The sequence below is a fragment of the Amia ocellicauda genome, chromosome 14 (genome assembly GCF_036373705.1).
Source record: "Amia ocellicauda isolate fAmiCal2 chromosome 14, fAmiCal2.hap1, whole genome shotgun sequence".
Classification (NCBI taxonomy): domain Eukaryota; kingdom Metazoa; phylum Chordata; class Actinopteri; order Amiiformes; family Amiidae; genus Amia; species Amia ocellicauda.
In genome coordinates, this window is record NC_089863.1 from 6,545,575 (window position 1) to 6,564,343 (window position 18,769).

The 18,769-nt window shown below is 43.9% G+C and overlaps 1 protein-coding gene across 1 annotated transcript; it reads right to left on the minus strand.

The window, feature by feature from the left end:
* Nucleotides 1–4,636: 4,636 nt before the first annotated feature.
* On the minus strand, nucleotides 4,637–18,317 carry LOC136768470 (zinc finger protein ZFP2). Its single transcript, XM_066722698.1, has 3 exons — nucleotides 18,144–18,317; nucleotides 8,125–9,752; nucleotides 4,637–5,376 (listed from the first exon to the last, which is right to left on the minus strand). Exons 2-3 carry the CDS (start codon nucleotides 9,602–9,604, stop codon nucleotides 4,862–4,864), a joined length of 1,995 nt encoding a protein of 664 aa, XP_066578795.1. The 5' UTR covers nucleotides 9,605–9,752; nucleotides 18,144–18,317; the 3' UTR covers nucleotides 4,637–4,861.
* Between the last annotated feature and the right edge of the window lie 452 nt (nucleotides 18,318–18,769).

Here is an 18,769-nt window from a genome sequence, read left to right on the forward strand (position 1 = left end):
ACCGGTCATTTAAATACATAATAACTCAAATATTACGCATAATCCTGCCTTCCCTTTACAATACAGTCAGTCTGGCGCTCCAGTAGCGATCTCTACCCGTCTACAGTCTTTCATGTGCTTGAAAAACACGCATTGTACAGCATTACAGGTGTTTTCTTACAGCTGTATTCAGATTGAGCTGATACAGTGATTACCCACAAATAAACATGGACTGGAAACGGAGATTGAAGAGAGCTCGTTTTGGAAATGCTGTGTATATGAACATGACTGATTCAGTGGCATCAGTGATACTGGGAATGACAGATCATTCGTGGGTTTGTGCCAGTGCTGTGAAAACACTGCGAGTGAAACGCCAGGTCCAAATGTCACCGAGTACTTTTACTCTACTGATCAATATGCGATGCTACTGCAGTACAGAGAGCAATAGCGCAGCACATCCACCAAAATAATGATTCATGGACATTATCAACAGAGTGAGATGATTTAATTCATCCTGTACTATTGTGGATCTCAGTCTATGGTTTACCAGTCCCACGTTGGAGAAAGTGCGCTCCCCACTTGCATTCGTGACTGTAATGTCAGGTAAAGTCTGATAGCAACATCCACATTTGGTCTGTAGTTTTCTTTTTCTAATGGACAATAAAAGTTCCCTTGTAGATGATGGCTCATCATAGCAGGTGAAGTCTTTGAACTGTATGATTTCTTCACAAAATTCATTTTCCAGGTCAGTGTGGTAGCTCCTCTGTAGATCTGCTGTTTTTTTCCACAGATGTTCTGCAGAGAGGGTAGATGATATGTTGTTCAGGGTACCAGAAGTGCTGTTGAGGTCATTATAGGACTGAAAACAGCGATCAAGTTCAGCCTGCAGACTATCCATCACAACCAGAAACACACCAGATGAGAATTTGTCTCTTCCTGACAAGTGAATCTCCGGTGTTGCAGACTCACCCACATGTGTCTTGTTTGTATGTTGCTGAAACCGTGGGTGACATTGCTTTTGCTTGGGCCTCAAACATATCAAATTCCTCTCTCAACCCAACAATATATTCCTGCAGTGACCTCACCAAATCAACAGCATTGCACAGGTCCATCTCCACAGCTTGTAGTGCAACACTTGTCCCCTGAAAGCGATGGAGGACATGATTCCACATAGTGCAAATAAAAGCAGTCTCAAGCTTGTTCATTTTTTTATGCAGTGACCTTGCATCATGTTGTGTTGTCAGGTTCTGTTTGCCGTCTTCTGCAATGTTCATCATTGACTCTTGAATATTGGCATAATTTCTGCACAGTGCCTTGGTGGCCTGTGCATGTGCAGCCCACCTGGTGTCAGAGAGAGATTTCAGTGTCTCAATGCGGTGGTTTTCATTAGTCTGCAATCCTGCAGTTACCACCTTCCATCTAGCTGTGGATTTGGAGCAGAAGTTGAACAAAGCTTGCATGAAGTTAAAGATATCTGCGGTCTCTGCACAGCAATTTACGCTATTAATTTACGCTATACGCTATTTACGGCACCCACTCTACCATTGGATTAATATCTTTGATGTGAGCTTGCAGCCCGTTGTACACTCCTGACATGTTTGCGGCGTTATCATAGCACTGTCCTCAGCAGTTACTGATGTTTATGCCCATCTCATGTAAAACTGTGAGCACTGCATCACACAGTGCCTTCCCCGTGTGGCTAGCTATAGGGAGGAATTTTAAGAATCGCTCTTCAACGAGGCCCTCGGATGAAATGTACCTTATGATGAATGTAAGCTGGTCGATGTGCGTCATGTCGGGAGTTGAATCAATAATAATAGAAAAGTACTTGGCCACTTTTACTTCAGCAATGATTTCAGAAAGCATGCCTATCTGGTTCAGTAGCTGAAAAAGTTGAAATTTCTTCCACCAAGCCAATGGCTTCTGACTGAAGAGATGATGATCCACTGATGGGCTGCCCTGCTCGTGAAGTCAGATTGACTCCAGCGGTTTCCTCCAGCAGGTTGTCCTCTAGATTCTCTGCTTGCACATCAGGCTGTGGTGTCGCAGGTGTGAAAAATCCAGTGATCGTTTTCATTTTGCTGAGTGCTTCCTTTCGCGTTGCGGTCTCTCATTTTTGAGTTTTCTTTCAAGCACGCCATCCAATACCGCTTGTCCGCCATGTTAACAGCATCTAATGCAGACGGGTGTGTAACACGATGTGTAAACGCGACACATTGTAACCACCAATAACCAATCGGCAAACATAAAGATCACTGACATGTCATTTAGTCAATCAAATGAAATAATTCAGCAAACTTCAAATGAAAAATAAAATGACCGGCAAATAACTGAACAAAACAAACTAAAGTAAGCAGGTGGGGCCCCGTACTGGCGGGGCCCATGGGCTGGAGCCCAGTCAAGCCCAATGGTAAGTCCGGTCCTGCTCCTGTGGAGGAAACAGATGCACCGTCTGGAGAAACAGATTAGTTTGCTTGACCATTAACATGTCAGTATTATTTTTAATGCTAACGTTATTATAAATCATTACACTGGTTTATTCAGTAGTTTAATACAAAAAAGTGCAGTACAGTATTGTGCTGTGGAGTATAGTACAGTACAATATGGAGTTACAGTGCTCTATACCCCTGCTGTACTGTAATCTGCTTCAGCTTTCCTAGACACATTGTGTCTTTAACTTGATATGCAATCTTGTCGTCTCCCTGTTTGGGGCAGAGAGCTGTGCCTATCCCACCTGGCCTTCATCTCTGTGTTGTGTGTGTGCTCCACTGGCTGCCTCTTCTTCATCAGGAGGACGGTGTGGGGCCTGTCATTAATCTCTTATGTTTGATTCCCCCTCCTGCTCCGCACTGTGGAAATGCCAGGCTAATACATTTATTTCTGGAAGCGTCGTGTGAGGTTGTAATTTGAATATATTTTCATTATAGTAACTCAGACCACCACTTCATCTCCTTCTCCCTTTCCCTCCCAACTCCACCCACTCCCTCTGTCACCTTCTATTGTAACCTCCGCTCTGTCTCCCCCTCCACCCTTGCTTCCACTGCCCTCACTCTCTTACCTTCCATTGACTGTTTTTCCCATCTATCTGTCAACTGTGCTACCTCCTCTTTGTTCTCCTCCCTCACCTCTTCCCTTGACTCTCTGTCCTCTCACGTCTCGTCCTGCCCATCCCTCCCCTCCTCAGAACAGAAGTGGAAAAGGACCAAACTCCCAGCTGCCCTCGAAGTCTACCGCTCTCTATTGTCTACATTCTCCTCCTCACTCACCTCAGCCAAGAAATCTTACTTCCAATCGCCCTTTGAATCCACCGTCAACAACCCCCACAAACTCTACTCCACCTTCTCCTCCCTAGTTGCCCCCCTCCCCTCCTCCTCCCTCATCTCTCACTGCTGATGATTTCACCTCCTTCTTCTCCTCCAAGATTGCAGACATCCGCAAGCTCTTCAACCGTCCCCCCTCCTACCCATCACACCCAAACCTCCCACGATCAAGCTTCCTTTTCTTCATTCTCACCTCTCTCAGATGCTGAAGTTTCTGCTCTCCACCTGCGCTCCTGATCTACTCCCCTTCATCTCCTTCCTCCTCAACTCCTCACTCCTCTCTGGCGGTTTCCCCACTGCATTTAAACAAGCTGCTGTCATCCCTCTCCTCAAGAAACCAACCCTTGACGCCACCTCTCCTCAGAACTACCGCCCTGTCTCCTTACTCCCCTTCCTCGAGCTGGCGGTCCACCATTAGCTCTCTGACTTTCTGTCCCAACACTCACTCCTTGATCCTCTGCAATCCGGCTTCCCCACAGCTCACTCCACTGAGACGGCTCTCCTGGCTGTCACTGACTCCCTCAGCTGTGCTCGGGTGGCCTCCCTCTCCTCAGTCCTCATCCTCCTTGACCTCTCCACAGCATTTGACACCGTTGATCACTCCTCACAGGTGTTCCCCAAGGCTCCATTCTGGGCCCCCTCCTGTTCTCTCTCTACACTCGCTCCCTGGGCCCCCTCATCGCATCCCATGGTTTCTCCTACCACTTCTATGCTGATGATGCCCAGATCTTCCTGTCTTTTCCCTCTTCTGACCGTCTCATCCCCTCTCACATCTCTTCCTGTTTGTCTGCTATCTCCACCTGGATGCACTTGCACCATCTCAAGCTCAACCTCTCCAAATTGGATCTCCTGTTTTACCCCCCCTCTTCCTCACCTTCTGCTGACCTCCCCATCTCCATCCACCACACCATCCACCTTGGAATCCACCACACTCTCTCCTTCTTCTTCCGCTAAAAATCTAGGAGTCACCCTCGACCCTGCGCTCTCCTACAGTTTCACGGCATACATTAAGCTTTTTGGGGGTCTTCTATGCATTTTGCAAACAAATCCAAACAGCACTTGTTTTTAGAAACCTTTGCTTTGTTTTACATTTCCATTATATTGCACAAAAATATAAAGATTGTGGATAAATAAACAATGAAGCAGAATAACACAAGCATGCTGGCAAATGGGGGATACTGTCCTTTCAGAAGAAAAACAATTGATAAATCATTAGTGTGATCATATATTTTCAAAATACATTGTTTAATTTAAATCTGGTCCTATGTGAATGTGCTTGTGTTCTTTAAGGTTTGCTACTTGGGTGAAACTCTTCCCACACTGGGTGCAGCTGTAGGGTTTCTCTCCTGTGTGAATGTGCTGGTGAATTGCCAGACTTTTTGCACAATTGAAACTCTTCCCACACAGACTACAGCAGTGCACTCTTTTCCCTCTAGGAATGCATTGGTGTTTCCAAAGTTCCTATAAGTTTTCTCACACTGGGGGCAGCGATGGCAGCCCTGATGTTTCCTAGTTGTGTTTTAGGGGGAGAGTCAGAGAAGATGAAGATGGGCTCTCACCCCTCACTGCACTATGACTGCCTCCACTGAGCCCACTGAGGCAACAGAGTCAGTGTCACACAGTCCATCTTCTGGAAGCTGTGGTTCCAGTTTACAGAGGCCTCCTGTAATAATCTCTATTCTAAGATTACAGAGTTCATCTTTCAAATCCGTATGCATTTCCCACTCCAGCTCATTGTCCTCGGTCTTAATGTGAACAGACGCAACACTGGGCTCACACTGTGTACTGGTAGAGTCTGGCTCAGCACCAGCTGCACTGGGTCCACACTCAGATCCCAGTGCCCCGAGTCCCTGTGTTAAACCCACAGTCTGTGGCTCCGCCATGTGGCCAGACTCCAGTCCACTGAGCTCCATTTCACCGTGTCTGCTCCCGTGCTGCTCAGACAGACTCTTGTTGTCTTCAGTAGCTGTGGGCTCTGTGTCCTGCCTCAGACTGGAGCCCCACTCCTGCTCACAGGGCTGCAGCGCAATGAGAGCCCTTTTCCCAGAGACAGGGAGAGCACTGACCTCTACAGCTCCTGGGGGAGGACAAGACAGGAGAGCAGATCAGAATAGGGGCATCCCGGCAATTAATCACAGACAATAAGTCACCGACATTTTGCACATTCACTTGCAAATTACATAATTAAAACCCCAATAGAGCTCTTAATAAATCATACATAACTGATACAGTACGTATTCAATTAGGTGAGGTTGATTATGAGGTGTGTCACCAGGAGAGAAAAGCAGATATAGCACCTCAACATGCTGAAGAAGTGGCAAGAGGAGGAAGCATTATATGCTACTAGTTCCTCTCAAAATGAGGAGTCTGAACCCACTATTTCTGAGGTTCGCTTTGATCCCAATTTAACAAACACCCAGAAACAGCAGGTTCGCTTTTTATTGAACTGCTTCCAGCATGTCTTTTTTCACCGACCCGTGCTCACATTGAATACCACATTCACACGGAACCGGACACCTGCATGCGTGTAAAACCCTATCGCACCCCCTATTATAAAAAGAAGGCTGTTAATGCGGAAGTGCTGAAGATGTCGGGAGCTGAGAGTCATTGAGAAATCACAGTCGGAGTGGTGTAGCCCTATAGTCTTAGTGCCAAAGCCCGACGGCAGCACTCGATTCTCGATTCGATCCGTGTGGACGAGTTGCTGGACTGGCTGGGCGCTGCTCAGTTTTTTACAACACTGGACTTAACCAAGGGATACTGGCAAATCCCCCTCAGTCCAGCGTCCCGAGAGAAAACCGCTTTCTCCACTCCTCGGGGTTTGTACCAGTTCCGCACTATGCCCTTCGGACTGCACGGAGCCCCGGGCACTTTCCAAAGGTTGATGGGAACGTGTACTCTGGTCCCACCAACAATATGCCTCAGCGTACTTGGATGATGTGGTGATTTTCAGTAGTGACTGGAACAGCCACCTCGTCCATGTAGCAACTGTGCTCTGGTCCCTTCAGCAGGCGGAGCTCAAGGCAAACCCCGGCAAGTGCGCAGTTGGGAGGAGGGAGACCAAGTATCTGGGGTACCTCTTGGGGGGGGGACAGGTAAGGCCAGTCATTGACAAGGTAACTGCTATTGCCTCCTTTCCACCTCCTAAGTCCAAAAAGGAAGTTCAGCAGTTTTTGGGGTTTGCTGGATATTATCACCGGTTCTTACCGGACTTTCTTAGCGAAAAACTGTCCCCCCAGGAGCGTAAATATAGCATGATTGAGAAGGAGTGTCTTGCCATTAAGTGGGCTGTCGAGACGCTCCGGTACTACCTCCTGGGAAGTCCCTTCACCCTGGAAATGGACCACGCCCCCCTACAGTGGCTGCACTGCATTAAAGACACTAACCATCGCATCACTCGGTTGTATCTCGCCCTGCAGGACCTCAACTTCCGAGTCCGTCACCGCCCCGGCCCTCAACATCTCAACGCAGACTTCCTCTCCCAGCACTTGCCCTCCTCATCCCTTGTCCCTTCCTCTTCTCCCTCCTTTCTCTCTCTCCCAGCCCACCTGTTGGGCGGTCCTTTTCTAGGGGGAGAGGGTGTTACAGGACGCTCCCTCCCAAACAGGCTGTGGGCTCATGGCTGTGACATCAGCGGTAGCTGTGCTGCGTCTATTTAATCTTTCCCAGTAGAGGGAGCTAACCGTTGAGAAGGAGGACTGCCACTACTACCCCTGACTGCCCAGAGCACCCTGTTTGTGTAGATGTTTGTGTGCTTGTTTTGTTGCTTTGTTTTTCGCCAGAACCCAAGACTCTCTCCCTTTGTATTGTGTCTGGCTTTTGCAGTCTGCTTAAAAAATACTTATATGCACAGTGGTCCGGACCACCACACAGTGGTCTTGGAGTAAATATGGGGTTTTAATTTTGGTTTTTATGGACACGCCTTCTAAAACCCATTTTCCAAACCACAGTCATAATAATGATGAACATCTTCATATTATTGTATTTTAAGGGATTTAATTAAGACTGATAACCACCAAGTAACCTCACACAGACGGGTGGCTTAATTCTGAAATCAAGCAATCCACTACTATTACACACAGACAGAGGCCATTCAATTAATTGTGTGGCTTGTTAAGGTCAGTTTGTGAACCTGAATTCATGTAGGTTTGCCACACAAAAGGCTATATGGATACTTATGTAATCATGACTTTTACATTTTCTGTTGACGGATTTATTTTTACATGTACATAACATATACTAATTCCTACTTCAAAGTGTCCTGAATGCAAACATTAAAGCAGCACAATGTGAAAACTGTGATAGGGTCACTTTTGAAAGACACTGTTTAACTAAACAAAAAACAATAACATAAATCTACTATAGCCATAAGACAAATAATTTTAACATCATGCTTTAGCTTACACTTGTAATTGGGCAGAATAACCGTAAACCTGAATTTCTGAAATTGTACATTTATTTTTCCCTCCTCCACCCTGGCAATGGCAAAAATCTAAACTTTAGTTTGAGGCTATTCAAATCACCAAAACTGCTGCAGGGATTGCACTCAAACTTCAAACATCATGACGGATGGCAGAACTCAAGAATCCGCCCAAGTTTGATGTTACGCCCTTATATGAAACTGTGTGCGACACGAACCAGCACAATAATTGTACCTGTTACAGGGATTCTGGTAATGGCTTCATCAGAGTGACCCTCTTCGCACAGGTTTCACATTGTGTTGCACACACTTACCTAACTGAAGCTCTTCCGACAGCTGTACATTTCCTGAGCCGTGTGAATGCTCTGGTGATTTTAAAGTTTGCTGCCCGAGTGAAGCTCTTACCAGACTGGCTGCTGTACGGTTTCTTCCCCATGTGAATGCGCTGGTGAGATTGAAGGTGTGCTGCCCGACTGAAGTTCTTCCCACACTGGGTGCAGCTGTATGGTTTCTCCCCTGTGTGAATGCGCTGGTGAGAATAAAGGTTTGCTACTTGGGCGAAGCACTTCCCACACTGGGTGCAGCTGTATGGTTTCTCTCCTGTGTGAATGCGCTGGTGGATTGCCAGATTTCTTGGACAATGAAAGCTCTTTCCACAGTTGGAGCAGGTGTACGGTTTCTCCCCCGTGTGAATACGCTGGTGAGAATGAAGGTGTGCAGCCTGAATGAAATTCTTCCCACACTGGGAACAGGTGTAAGGTTTTTCACCTGTGTGAATGCGCTGGTGAGAACGAAGGTGTGCTGCCCGACTGAAGTTCTTCCCACACTGGGTGCAGCTGTATGGTTTCTCCCCCGTGTGAATGCGCTGGTGAGAATAAAGGTTTGCTACTTGGGTGAAGCACTTCCCACACTGGGTGCAGCTGTAGGGTTTCTCTCCTGTGTGAATGCGCTGGTGGATTGCCAGGCTTCTTGCACAATCAAAGCTCTTCCCACACTGGGTGCAGCTGTACGGTTTCTCCCCCGTGTGAATGCGCTGGTGATAATTAAGGCTTCCTATTTGGCTGAAACTCATCCCACACAGGGTGCAGCTATAGGGTTTCTCTCCCGTGTGAATGCGCTGGTGATAATTAAGGCTTGCTACTTGGGTGAAGCACTTCCCGCACTGGGTGCAGCTGTAGGGTTTCTCTCCCGTGTGAATGCGCAGGTGAGAATAAAGGTTTGCTACTTGGGTGAAACTCTTCCCACACTGGGTGCAGCTGTATGGTTTCTCCCCTGTGTGAATGCGCTGGTGAATTACCAGACTTCTTGCACAATTGAGACTCTTCCCACACAAACTGCAGCAGTGCACTCTTATCCCTCTAGGAATGCATTGGTGTTTTTTTAAGCTTCCAAAGTTCCTATAAGTTTTCTCACACTGGGGGCAGTGATGGCAGCCTCGATGTTTCCTAGTTGTGCTGGAGGGAGGAGAGTCAAAGCTGGAGGGTCCAGGACGCAGCTGTCTGCAGTGTGAAGATGTGCTCTCACCCCTCACTGCACTGTCACTGCCTCCACTGAGCCCCGTCCTCAAGGCAACAGAGTCAGTGTCACACAACTCATCTACAGGGAGTTGCGGTTCCAGTTTACAGAGGCCTCCTGTAATATTCTCAGATATTCTAAGATCACAGGGTTCATCTTTCACAACCGTATGCATTTCCCACTCCAGTTCACTGTCCTCTGTCTTAATTTGAACAGACACAACACTGGGCTCACACTGTGTACTGGCAGAGTCTTGCTCAGCATCAGTTGCACTGGGTCCACATTCAGATCCCAGTGCCCTGAGTCCCTGTGTTAAACCCACAGTCTGTGGCTCCACCATGTGGCCAGACTCCAGTCCACTGAGCTCCATTTGACTGAGTCTGCTCTCGTGCTGCTCAGACAGACTGTTTTTGTCTTCAGAAGCTGTGGGATCTGTGTCCTGCCTCAGACTGGAGCCCCACTCCTGCTCACAGGGCTGCTTCACCCAAAGTCAGGGAGAGCGCTGGCCTCTACAGCTCCTGGGGGAGGACAAGAGAGCAGATCAGAATAGGCGTTTCCCGGCAATTAATCACAGACAATAGGTCACCAAACATTTTTAACTTGTTTTGCATTGTATACTGGTACTGAAATAGTACAGCAGTACTACAGTTTTGAAAACAGTACTATACCAGCATTTAAATTAAAAAGATACTTTTTAATTATGCAAATGACGATTTGATCTTACTAACAGGCATCAGTCTCTTTAAGAAGAACACTGAAATCGGTGATGTAGGTTTATTGGCGTGTAAACAGCACAGACTCGGGGTAATATGAGCCACGCAGAAAGTGTGTCGTTCGTGAAGTGCAGTTCTGCACAGAACATGTTTGTAAAGCACAGTTATGCAGAGTTCAGATAAATGAGTTCTTGAATTGTTTCATTACGACACTTATCACCACCAGCAGAAATCTGTGCTGAATCGGTGCAGCCCAGCACAGCTCGGAAAACTTGCTGTGGGAGGCGAGCTGTGGCTGCGAGAGGAAATACAATCAAAGAGGGTTTGCAACTTCTGCTGCCCCCTAGATAGTGGAGGTGAATGACAAACATTGACATTGTCAACACCATAGACAATTTTAGATCGACACTTTGGCAAAGTCAATGTTTTATTAAATAATTACATTAATTATTTTAACAAATATAATGTAAATCTCACATAATATTATTCTTATCAACATTATTAATGATAATACTAATAATAACTGGGCTGTCAGTCGATACAAATATTTGATCGGTTAATCAATAGACATTAGTTGATTAATTGGTAAAATAAGTCTAAGTGGTTGTTCCACACACAGTAATAATTAAATACTGGACATTGATATTGCAGTATAACAACGCTGGACGGGAATGGTACAAATAAAATAAAAATAATGCATATAAAAAAAAAAAAAACACTAAATCATTATAATCAGGAAACTAAATTATAAATCGCTACAGCAAATTGTTTTTTTGCTCACAAATGATACTGTACTCGCAGTGCCCTTGTAAGAAAAGCTTTGCTTGCAAATTAAACAGAAAACCTTTACTTTGTCTTCAGAGTTTCATTCCGAATCCAGTTTGAATCCAAAGCTAGACTGTAGTTTTCGCATTAGCAGCTTGTAACCCTGCAGTTTGTGTGTGGATACTGTACAGAAGCTCTCCTGGTGTGATATCTTGCTTGTTCGACTTTATAATTTAACACTATAGAAGAGCTGAGCTGGTCAGTTTCACAGATGTAATTTGAATTACTTGGCATTCCTGAATACACTGTGCAGACCCTTTCGTGACTTTTCCTAAAAGTATGTATAAAATATCCATACGGTGTTTTAGCTGCATAAATGTTGCAGATGGTGCTTGAGCTCTCTTATCGGTGATTATGGGTTAATTAATCATTGGTTGATTTGTATTATTGGGTTGTTTATTTTTCTTTTGAGTATTATATGCTGATGCACTATTGTGTGTATCATCACTTTTGTAATGCCTTTTGTTTTTGTTTCATTACTTTAATTAGTTAATTGATTGCACAGGTTTTTCTCTGTTACTTATGAGCTGTCAAGCCCAAATGCAGTGCACCTGTGTTGGTCCCCTGACTGACCAATCTGTGCACCTTTTCCATTCCTCCCCACCTCTCTGAAACCAAAGATGTGGACTTTAAAGAGCTGGGAGGTGGGAGGTGGGAGCTACTGGTGGCGGATGGTTGGAGAAGTGAAAAGCTGCGGTGGTCGTGAGGATTTCCGACTGGGAGAAACTAAGTGTACTTTTTTGGACTGAGGAGAATCTGGAGTGGACAACTGACTTGGGTATTGGAGCTTGGGCTATGGTTGTTGTGTTTTATTGGGTTATATTTAGTTGGGCTTGTTTTATGAATACTTTTTATTAGAATAATCAATTGCCCATTTATTTATTTTTATTCTTTATTGCCCCTAAATTAAAGGCATTTTAAAATAGTTTAGCTCTTTTTTGAACTCTTGCCCCTTTGAAATATTTGTGCAACATTGTTGTAATAAATTGTTTCTTTACAAACCACTTGCTGCTATTGGTGTGTGTGCCCGAGATTTGAGCCAAGCCTGTGTGGGAAAAGGAGGTTGTGAGGTCCCCCTCCTCACTATAAATTAACCGGGGGTGGTGTAGGTTACACAAATGCAAATCAAGTTAAAGTCACAATCTCATCCTCGCCTGTCTACAGTCTTCTTACAACTGTAGTCGGACTGAGTGGACACTGAGTGATTACACTGCAAATAAACACTGGTTTCATTTATTTGTTTTGACTGTGCAGTGTACGCATTTAGAAAACAAAGTGCTTTGATATTTATACCAATCACTGTAATGTTTTATGTTCAGATTTCCATTGAAATACACCTTCTACATTTGTGCTAGTTTTATAAAATCGTTCCCCTGCTAACACACAGTGTTGCCACAATGTTGTACAACATTTTGACAACACTGTGTTAGCTGGGTTGCCTTTCTTTACCACAGCGTTTACAGAGATATCGGTTAACATAAAAGGTTTTGGCTCTTGTATGTACTTCAAAATGTCAGCGCTTCTAGTGTTAACTTTATAAATCATCAGCCATTATAATGAATTAATTAATTAATATATATGCTAGATTAACTAGAGAAAATATTGATCGTAGATCAATTCAATAGTTGATTAATAGACCCAATTAATTGAGACATTTAAATGATTGGCAATTCCATTTTAAAAAATGTAAACTGAAATATTAAAACAATAGAAAACAATAGTCATCCAATCACATGGATTTCTGCAGTATTTGTGAAGAAAGGTGTTCTTTGATAAGATGTGTGTGACGTCATCCGATCACAGTCGTGTATCCGGCGCAGAAAGCTGTGACACACGAACACGATCAGTGTTGACAGCCTGAAGCAGACACACACACCGCACGCACACACACACTGCACACATACACACCACACACACGCACACTGCACACAGACACACACACTGCACACACACACACACACCACACACACACACTGCACACAGACACACACACTGCACACACACTGCACGCACACACTGCACACACGCACACACACCGTGCACACATACACACACACTGCACACACACTGCACACACACCGCACGCACACCGCACACACTGCACACATACACACCACGCACACACTGCACGCACATGCGTGTTCAGCCACGCATTGTCTCCACCTTTTTTTTTAGGAAAAGTATGGAGTACTTGTTATCGGTACCAAAATGTTGGTATTGTGACAATACTATTTTGCACATTCACTTGCAAATTACATAAATAAAGCCCCAATATAAACTGAGTTCTTAATAAATCATACAAAACAGATACAGTAGGTATTCAATGATGAGTAAAACCCAGTCAATTACCGTCTCTTGATTTAGATCGAACAGTTCTTAATGTCCAACAAACCTAACCCCCCCCAAATAGAGCTATTAATACATACAAAAATACACGTATCACACTTGTGAATTATTGAAGTGTTATGAATCCGTATATGAATAGTTTACCAAGAAATAGGGTTGGGCGATATGCCGTAAAATTATATCCTGATGTTTTTAGGCGATACACGATATCTCTCTCGATATTTCTTGTTTTTCTCCAATCAAACGACAAAATACGACCAAAGACATTCAAACAAGTATTTATTTAATCATTAAATATGCAAAACTAACAAATACCACATACAGGCTGTCATGGTAAATATATGCAGAATGCAACACATTACAGATTTAGCACATCCAGGTTTGCTACAGGGACATTTCTCCTCTGATTGTCGCGTCTCGGTTCTACTTACCGGTACAGCACATGTTCATACAAAATAGTTATTATAATATTATTATTATTATTAACTGTTGTACCAGTTCAACATCTTAATGAAAAGAAAATGAAACATTCTGCATTTCCAATTTATTAAAATGCAAAGAAACTTTATTATTCTTTAATTTTATACAAATATTATTATATTATATATCTAAATTAGCGGGGATGGAGTTTAGCCCGGCGACGGGTTATTTTTTGGTTATTTTTTCGCTCACACATTTTTTTTGGTCAGGGGTTACACCGTTGTAGCAACTGTGTGTGTTAGCAGGGTTAGACTGAATAGCACTGCGGGAAACCTTGTGTGTGTATGTATAAGAGTGTATGTGTGTGCATTAGATATTAGTGTGTAATTCAAACATTTAATAACTATTTTTATTAATTTCCATTGCTTTAAATAAAATCTTAAAGCGAGTGTAACATGGATCGTATTTCCACGAACCGTCTGTTTGTAAAATAAACATGCAACTTGATAAGCAGTTGCATCTCCTGATTAAGGACCTCAAAACGACACATTTACTAACATCAACACAAATGATTAGATTGTAACACCGCGGAGATACATGTGCTCCCTCCTCTTCATTCCTTCTCCCGCCTTACTCTGATAAATGAGGAAGGCGATTGGCCAACCAAAAAAAGACCGATAAGTTATATCATTATACTATATGATCAAACTAGTGTCATACATATTGAATTCCAAATATAAATATACATAATAAACGAAAAAAACAAATATATAGGCGTTTGGGAGCGATAAACTCCCAAAGATTTGATGGTACATGGCCCCGTCCATCGTCCCTTTGATGCGGTGCAGTTGTCCTGTCCCCTTAGCAGAAAAACACCCCCAAAACATGATGTTTCCACCTCCGTGTTTGACGGTGGGGATGGTGTTCTTGGGGTCATTCCTCCTCCTCCAAACACGGCGAGTTGAGTTGATGCCAAAGAGCTTGATTTTGGTCTCATCTGACCACAACACTTTAACCCAGTTCTCCTCTGTATCATTCAGATGTTCATTGGCAAACTTCAGACGGGCCTGTACATGTGCTTTCTTGAGCAGGGGGACCTTGCGGGCGCTGCAGGATTTCAGTCCTTCACGGCGTAGTGTGTTACCAATTGTTTTCTTGGTGACTATGGTCCCAGCTGCCTTGAGATCATTAACAAGATCCTCCCGTGTAGTTCTGGGCTGATTCCTCACCGTTCTCATGATCATTGAAACTCCACGAGGTGAGATCTTGCATGGAGCCCCAGACCGAGGGAGACTGACAGTTATTTTGTGTTTCTTCCATTTGCGAATAATCGCACCAACTGTTGTCACCTTCTCACCAAGCTGCTTGGCGATGGTCTTGTAGCCCATTCCAGCCTTCTGTAGGTCTACAATCTTGTCCCTGACATCCTTGGACAGCTCTTTGGTCTTGGCCATGGTGGAGAGTTTGGAATCTGATTGATTGATTGCTTCTGTGGACAGGTGTCTTTTATACAGGTAACGAGCTGAGATTAGGAGCACTCCCTTTAAGAGAGTCTCAGCTCGTTACCTGTATAAAATGTATAACTTTTTTGAAATTTTTTGGATTTTTTTTGTTGTTATTCTGTCTCTCACTGTTAAAATACACCTACCATTAAAATTATAGACTGATCATTTCTTTGTCAGTGGGCAAACGTACAAAATCAGCAGGGGATCAAATACTTTTTCCCCTCACTGTACATTGCTTTTTTTTTTTTTTTTACCATTAACATTACATCGTTGCTATACTGTAATATCAATGTCTGGTATTTATTAAATGTGTGTGTGGCACAACCACTTCAAGTCTGTTACACTTATTTTACTAGTGTATCGTGACCTTTATACGCTAATGTGAACATGTTTATGATGATTACGATTGTAATTTGGATACATTTAGCAAGCGCACAACATATTTTACAGACAGAAAACGGGTTTTAGAAGCTGTGTCCAAAAATAATAATAATTTCAAACAGACACGTTTGTGTCAAAAGACCCAACTGGCAAAATAAATGAGAGGATCCCATTCAACCAGAGAAGGAAAAAAAACGTTACATCTAGTAATACTACTAACTAGCCCAACAGGTAGTTGCCTCCAGAATTATTCACATCCCTCATAGACTACAGTGGGGTTTTGTTGTGTCTGCCGTTTAATTGTATATTGTTCCGCAACCATATTCATTACTAGCATTCTCCTGATAGCTGGCAGTATACCTCATACAATATACATAATCATATACTGTACTCTCTTGTGGGACAGATACAGTACAGATGTCAAGAAAAGGAAAGTGCTGCCATATTGAACTGGTTCTGAGATTAAAGGAAAGTTAATCACAATCCGCTCTCTTGTATTTTATTACACCATCGGTCACTAGTTTTTGTGACAAAAGTGTACATTCAGTGTTTGTTGCATAAATTAATGAAAACTACTTAAAGTAATTAAATATATATTAAAGCATAATCAACGAAGTCTCCTCTGAAGCAGCTGTAGTCTCAGTAGTAGCAGCACCAGTGAGGGTCAGACAGGTAGGAGGTGGTCTAACGAGTGATTACTGTTTAGTGGGACTAAAAAGCAGCTGTGATTATACACTCACCTAAAGGATTATTAGGAACACCATACTAATACTGTGTTTGACCCCCTTTCGCCTTCAGAACTGCCTTAATTCTACGTGGCATTGATTCAACAAGGTGCTGAAAGCATTCTTTACAAATGTTGGCCCATATTGATAGGATAGCATCTTGCAGTTGATGGAGATTTGTGGGATGCACATCCAGGGCACGAAGCTCCCGTTCCACCACATCCCAAAGATGCTCTATTGGGTTGAGATCTGGTGACTGTGGGGGCCAGTTTAGTACAGTGAACTCATTGTCATGTTCAAGAAACCAATTTGAAATGATTCGACCTTTGTGACATGGTGCATTATCCTGCTGGAAGTAGCCATCAGAGGATGGGTACATGGTGGTCATAAAGGGATGGACATGGTCAGAAACAATGCTCAGGTAGGCCGTGGCATTTAAACGATGCCCAATTGGCACTAAGGGGCCTAAAGTGTGCCAAGAAAACATCCCCCACACCATAACACCACCACCACCAGCCTGCACAGTGGTAACAAGGCATGATGGATCCATGTTCTCATTCCGTTTACGCCAAATTCTGACTCTACCATCTGAATGTCTCAACAGAAATCGAGACTCATCAGACCAGGCAACATTTTTCCAGTCTTCAACTGTCCAATTTTGGTGAGCTTGTGCAAATTGTAGCCTCTTTTTCCTATTTGTAGTGGAGATGAGTGGTACCCGGTGGGGTCTTCTGCTGTTGTAGCCCATCCGCCTCAAGGTTGTACGTGTTGTGGCTTCACAAATGCTTTGCTGCATACCTCGGTTGTAACGAGTGGTTATTTCAGTCAAAGTTGCTCTTCTATCAGCTTGAATCAGTCGGCCCATTCTCCTCTGACCTCTAGCATCAACAAGGCATTTTCGCCCACAGGACTGCCGCATACTGGATGTTTTTCCCTTTTCACACCATTCTTTGTAAACCCTAGAAATGGTTGTGCGTGAAAATCCCAGTAACTGAGCAGATTGTGAAATACTCAGACCGGCCCGTCTGGCACCAACAACCATGCCACGCTCAAAATTGCTTAAATCACCTTTCTTTCCCATTCAGACATTCAGTTTGGAGTTCAGGAGATTGTCTTGACCAGGACCACACCCCTAAATGCATTGAAGCAACTGCCATGTGATTGGTTGGTTAGATAATTGCATTAATGAGAAATTGAACAGGTGTTCCTAATAATCCTTTAGGTGAGTGTATATACATTCATATACATACATTATATATATATATATATATATATATATATATATATATATATATATATATATATATATATATATATATATATATATATATAAAAAAAAACAGAAACCGGGACAAGTTTAATTGTGCCAAAAGATTGACTGGCAAGACTTTAAACTATGACCAGCGTTAGACGAACCCCAAGCAAATATGTTTCAACAGTAAGTGGCATCAGATATACTGAAGGCGGTTTTTTTATATTAAAATCAGTGGAGCAATACTATTGAATAAGTATGCAGAGCAGTACAATACACTTACATTTCAAAAGAGCGCTGATTGACAAAGACGTGAATCAATCAGAGACAGACCTCACCGCATGTGCTACTGCCACTACTTAACGTGATATGAACTGATTAAATGGCCCATTTTCTGATTACACTGTGAAGTGTGAAGCTGGTGCAGCAGGATCTTCCTCTTCATCAGGACTGACCTCTCAGCTCCGACACACACTGTTCTGCCCAGACTGCAGCTGCGCTGACGCAGCTGTGCACACTCCGTCTGCGCAGACCGTGACGTCACGCACAGACTCCCGTCTGCACTCCCGCCGCAGAGAAGTGTCGTGAACACAGCCACAGCATTTTAATATGAAACGAGCGGATGCGCATTTTCAGCCCTGATGAGAAGCCGCACAGATGCGTCACAGAATAAGATCCAGCCCATCGCGTCTGCGCATCGCGTCTCTTTAACCAGCGGACATGAACACAATGAACAAGTTACCTAGGGCAGCTCCCGGGGTCTCTCCTCCTCCGTGTCCGCCGCTTCTCAAACTCCGCTTCGCCGCCCGCAGCTCCCGCAGCCTCCAGCGCAGCCTCTCGGTCTCTCGCCCAATAAACACCGGCCACACAATACAATCAAACGCAGATACAATGAAAAATGGAGGAAAAGCAGCTGCTGTTTCAAACCCACATCCCGCCCGCGTTACTATGCAGCGCCGCCATTGGCTGCAGACCCGCAGACACTGGGATGTGGGAGGAGTAACGCAATAAGTCTGTGTGCAGCCAATCACTTTGCAGGAAATGCGTGTCAATCACTTTTCATGTGGCCAATCACCTGCAGAACACACTTGTCAGTCATTTTCTTCATGCGGCCAATCGCCTTCAAGGAGGCGGGAGAAAAGCAGTCTTGCTCTCAGACAGGCGACACGTTGACTGTGTGGAGCTGAAGGTCAGCTGCCAGTGATGCACGCAACTTCACGACATTTGTTTAATATATAATGTAAAATATACAATTACGATACAGATGCACATTACATGTCACTCGTTTTTTTTTTTTTTTACAAGCATTAGCTTTGGTAAGACCGATATTAAACTAGTTAACTTTCTTGCCTTGGGATGCATACTTGA

What these genes read in the sequence shown, in the direction of transcription:
- LOC136768470 (XM_066722698.1), bottom strand. Translation starts at nt 9,604, where the DNA reads ATGGAGCTCAGTGGACTGGAGTCTGGCCACATGGTGGAGCCACAGACT. An exon ending in ACCGTACAGCAGCCAGTCTG is followed by an intron (nt 5,377 to 8,124) that starts GTAAGAGCTTCA and finishes GTCCTCCCCCAG; the next exon opens with GAGCTGTAGAGGTCAGTGCT.